The 5133-nt window shown below is 49.6% G+C and overlaps 1 protein-coding gene across 1 annotated transcript; it reads left to right on the top strand.

Annotated features, from left to right (window-relative positions):
* The first annotated feature begins 233 nt into the window (after window positions 1–233).
* On the top strand, window positions 234–1733 carry LOC127793138 (uncharacterized). Its single transcript, XM_052323918.1, has one exon. The coding sequence runs from the start codon at window positions 234–236 to the stop codon at window positions 1731–1733; it is 1500 nt and encodes a 499-aa protein (XP_052179878.1).
* Window positions 1734–5133: the final 3400 nt, after the last annotated feature.

Raw genomic sequence — 5133 nt, 5'->3', positions numbered from 1 at the left:
TTCACCAACAACTCGGGAGAAATATGGAGGCTTACGTCGACGACATGCTGGTAAAAAGTATGGTAGCCGAATGTCATCCGGAGGATCTGGAGGAATGCTTCAAAACCCTTCGTAAGTTCCATATGAAACTTAATCCTGTCAAATGTGCTTTCGGCGTTTCTGCAGGAAAGTTCCTAGGCTACATAGTACACCACCGAGGGATCGAGGTAAACCCTGCGAAGGTCAAAGCTATCATGGATATGCCGGCCCCGAGGAATGTGAAAGAGGTACAGAGCCTTACGGGTAGGATGACAGCCCTTGGCAGATTCCTTTCTCGTTTGGCAGAAAAAGGCCTTCCTTTCTACAAGGTCTTATCGAAAGCAAATAACTTCGAATGGAATTCTGAATGCCAGCGAGCTTTCGAAAAGCTTAAGGAGCACCTAGCCACGCCTCCGGTTCTTACCAAACCGAAGCCCGGAGAACCATTATACATATATCTGGCGGTGGCCAATGAGGCCGTAAGCTCGGTATTGATTCGAGAAGAAAATAAGATCCAGAGGCCCGTTTATTATGCGAGTAAACGATTATCGGGAGCCGAGGTTCGGTATCTTCCTATGGAAAAACTGGCGTTCGCCTTAATAACATCGGCGAGGAAACTCCGACCCTACTTTCAAGCTCATACGATTATAGTGCTTACTAACCAACCCTTGAAGCAGGTTCTTAGCAAGCCAGAGCTTTCAGGCCGGATGTTGAAGTGGGCAGTAGAGCTCACCGCCTTCGACATTGAGTATAGGCCGCGACCGGCCATTAAGGCGCAGTCGCTAGCAGACTTCATCGCCGAAGGGATAGGAGCTCCCGAAGGTCCCGAAGCAAACCAGAAACCATGGTTAGTGGTGGTAGACGGAAGCTCAACCTCGGGCGGCAGAGGGGCAGGATTAATGATAAAGAGTCCCGAAGGGCAAATATGGCCTTACGCGCTACATTTTGAATTCCGAGCATCTAACAACGAAGCAGAATATGAGGCCTTATTGGCTGGGCTTAGGTTGGCTGAACAGTTGGGAGCTCAAAACGTCGAGGTGAGTTTAGATTCTAACTTAGTGGTGCAGCAGGTGAATGGAGAATATGAAGCCCGAGAAAATCACATGGCGCAATACTTGACCCTAGCCAAAGAGCTGATGGCGCGTTTCCAACACGTAAAGGTGGAATACGTCCCTCGAGCCATGAATACAGAGGCGGACTTGCTGTCCCGAATCGCCTCTTCCTCTTTCCCTACAAGCTCTCAAGAAATTCGGATCGAATCTCTTCCGCAAAAGAGTATCGAAGAAGCCGCAGACCAATTTTGTATCGATAACGAGCCTAGCTGGATGGACCCCCTGTTGTCATATTTGAGAGAGGAAAAGCTCCCCGAAGACGACTCGGAGGCACGGGAGGTCAAACGAAAAGCCCGAAATTTCGTGTTAGTCGGGGGGGAACTATACAGAAGGTCTTTTTCACAACCACTGCTCAAGTGTATCCGACCTCGCGAAGCAGACTACATCCTACGGGAGATTCATGAAGGAATATGTGGAAACCACATCGGGGCTTGGGCGCTTAGTCAAAAGGCCCTGCGGCAGGGGTATTATTGGCCAACGATGGTGCGAGATTCCGAGCAGCTGGTTAGAACTTGCGATCGGTGCCAGAAAACGTCTAACTTGGTCCATGTGCCGGCAGTCGCGCTAACTCATCTCGCCACACCATGCCCCTTCGCTCAATAGGGTATAGACATCCTGGGGCCTTTTCCCCCAGCAGCTGGACAGGTCAAGTATATCATGGCTGCTATCGATTACTTCACAAAGTGGGTTGAAGCTGAAGCAGTGGCCTCTATTACTTCTCGGCGGGTGAAACAATTTCTATGGAAGCATGTAGTCTGTCGCTTCGGAGTTCCTCGGGTGCTGATCTCAGACAACGGCACTCAATTTTCTGACCGGTCCGTTCGGGAATGGTGCCAGGAGTTGGGAATCAAGCAACAATTCACCTCGGTAGCTCACCCCCAAGCTAATGGCCAAATCGAACTCGCTAACAGAACTCTGTTGCGCGGTTTAAAAACAAGAGTAGATAAGGCGAAGGGTAGCTGGGTAGAAGAACTGTCGAGCATTCTGTGGTCTTACCGAACTACGGCGAAGGTCTCCACGGGAGAGACTCCTTTCAGTCTATGCTACGGCTCGGAAGCATTAATCCCAGTTGAAATTGGAGTGCCTACGCTATGAGTAGAGCTGTTCGACCCTGAATCCAATGAGCAGAGTTTGAGGGACAACCTAGACTTCCTTGATGAATTTCGTGATCAGGCGAGGATTCGACAAGCTGCTTATAATCAGCGCATAGAGAGATACTACAATCGACGAGTAAGAACACGAAACTTTCTACCAGGAGATTTGGTATTAAGGCGAGCAGACGTTTAGGGAACCCGAGAAACAGATAAGTTAACACCAAATTGGGAAGGTCCTTACAAAGTAACAGAAGTCCTCAGCCCGGGGGCATACAAACTACAGACCCTCGAGGGTACGACGGTGAAAAACGCATGGAACGTGCAGAACTTGAGGAAGTTCTATCAGTGATAGCTCTTTATTATCTTCATATGATCTGTTAGTAATAATTTTACATTATATGTCTTGGCATCTTTTCTCTTTATTGCTTCGCGTATGCTATCCAGGAATAAATTCATTTTTTCTCCTATGCGTAAAAACTCATCATTTCCAAAGATCTGGGAAGGCACATCAGCGCAAAGGGAAAGAATTGACATACCTTCAATGAGGCTAGACCCCTCAACTATAACGAAGGGTCAAATATGACCCTCGGGGGGTCCGAATCCCCGACGAAAGCAAAGGATCAGATATGATCCTCGGGGGGCCCGAACCCCCGACGAAAGCAAAGGATCAGATATGATCCTCGGGGGGCCCGAACCCCCGACAAAAACAAAGGATCAGATATGATCCTCGGGGGGCCCGAACCCCCGACAAAAACAAAGGATCAAATATGATCCCGACAAAAACAAAGGATCAAATATGATCCCGACAAAAACAAAGGATCAAATATGATCCTGGGAGGCCCGAACCTCCGGCAAAAGCAAAAGATCAGATGTGATCCTTGGAGGGTCCCGAATCCTCGAAAGGCTTAAGATTACGAGGATCAGGCGCGATCCTTGGGGGGCCGGAGCCGAACCCTTTTGAGCAAGCGACGAAGACCAAGTCTTGCGATGAGCAGGAAGGGTAAAAAAAAAAAAAGGGGGAAGAATCAAGCCTGATCCCAAGCGGCCTTCTTTTTCTTGTTTTTCAAAAGAAAATTGTGTGAAAAATCTAAACACTTTTATTATTACGACAACAGGTTTTAATACAAAAAATGACTACTCTAAAGAAGACAAGGCGGCGACAACATCGAAGGGGATGGAGTCTACATCCAAGTTCGGGAAGCGCTCTTTGATGAGTTTTCTCATATGCTCAAACCCACCCCGAAGTACTCCTTCTAATTCCGCGGCATAAGCTTCAGAGCTTCGGAAATCCTCTCGACCATTCTGAAAAGCCACTTGGGCGTCCTTGAGGGCAGATTGAAGTTGGGCATGAGTGGTACGAAGGTCTTCTTTGCACCGGGAATAAGACTCCAACGCTTCGACCTGTCCCTTCTTGGCCTCCTTCAGCTCTAGAGTGAGTCTTTTTATATCCTCCTGAAGCTGGCGATTAACAACCTTAGTGGAATCCAGCTCCTCCCCAAGTCGGGAATTGGCCTGATTAGCCTCAAGCATGTTCTTCTGGACCAACTCCAAATCCTCCCGAGCTTGAGCTTCGGCTTCGTTGGCAAGTCGGGCATCTTCTTGCGCCAGCTCCACAGACTTGGTTAAAATATGAACACGGTGCTCGAGACCCGACAATTGGGAAGAAAGAGATTCCAACCCTCGAAGCCTTTCCACTTCAGACTCCAGGGAGATGATCCGAGTTTGAAGTTCGGACTCTCGTCGAGAGACCAGACCTTGGAACTCCGTAAGGTTCTGAGGAAGTAAAAACAGAGTATAGATTAAGACCTACTCGCATAGAAAAAGCGAAAAGTCAAAAGAAGAAGGAGTACGGTCGCACCCTTAGAATTTCAGCACAATAGTCGATTTCGTTCGGAGTTCGTAGAGTCTCCGGTAAGACTAAAGCTGTTGAAGGAGCATTGGTGGCTTCAGGAGCCGAAGGCTCGGAGGGAGCAGCAGCTGGGGAGGCGGCTTCCATCCTGCGACGCTTCGTTCGGCGCGCTAAAATCTCCTTCGCCGACAACACCGAAGCCTCTCCCGTCAGCTCCGAACGCCCCGCTGGTGCCAATGGCGTTAAAATTCGTTTAAAAATCGAACTGATAGGGATGCTGGGAGGCGTAGCACTGGACTCCGTACCTTCCATGGTTTGCCTTTTCTGGGCCTCTGCGCGAGCTACAGCAAGCACCTGAGCGATGGTCGCCGAATCGTCTTCGGGAGAGATCGGCAAGCGCCCAGGCATGGTGGAGGCTTCTCGCCGCGCGGTCGGAGAGTCTCTGGTTTGAGAAAGGAGAAGCGGGGAAGATGGGTCCCCCGAACGGGAAGATGGGTCCCCCGAACCCCCAGCAATGCTCCCCTTGGAAGCCTCTTGGAAGGTCCCGGGGTCTTCCTCCACCGCCCTTCGCGACCTGGACGGTAATGAGTTCTTCTTGTTACTCTTCTTGCTCTTTGGAATTCGCTTGGGAGGCGCAGTCCTCTCCAACACCCTCTGGTTGCCGGAAGGTGCCGAAGGGCCCTTACTCCCAGGGAAGTCCAAAATCATTCCTTTGGTGATAGCAGAATAAGATATTTCCCAGACCTCTTCATCTAAGAAAGAGATAACAACGAAAATCAAATACAGACAAAGGAAAAAGAGAGAGTAAAAGAAAAAGATGAAGGAAAAAGAGCTCACAGTTCTCGCCGTCCAAACCCGCTTGGGAAAGGCTGGGATTGGAGAGCCATCCTTCTTCCCAGTTCCGACTGTTCTTCATAAGTCGGCAGGCGAAATCTTCAATGGTCTCGACACTCGGACACTTGTGCTTAGTGTCCAGAGTCCACTCGTTACTGACAGACCAGATCTCTTGAGAAGAGCCGGATGGCCTGGGGCGGACGAAGACAAAACGCTCCTTTCAATC

The sequence above is a fragment of the Diospyros lotus genome, unplaced genomic scaffold (genome assembly GCF_014633365.1).
Source record: "Diospyros lotus cultivar Yz01 unplaced genomic scaffold, ASM1463336v1 superscaf1, whole genome shotgun sequence".
NCBI lineage: Eukaryota > Viridiplantae > Streptophyta > Magnoliopsida > Ericales > Ebenaceae > Diospyros > Diospyros lotus.
Note: the sequence above shows the minus strand (reverse complement) of the source record. Positions and strands in the feature narration are given on the sequence as shown.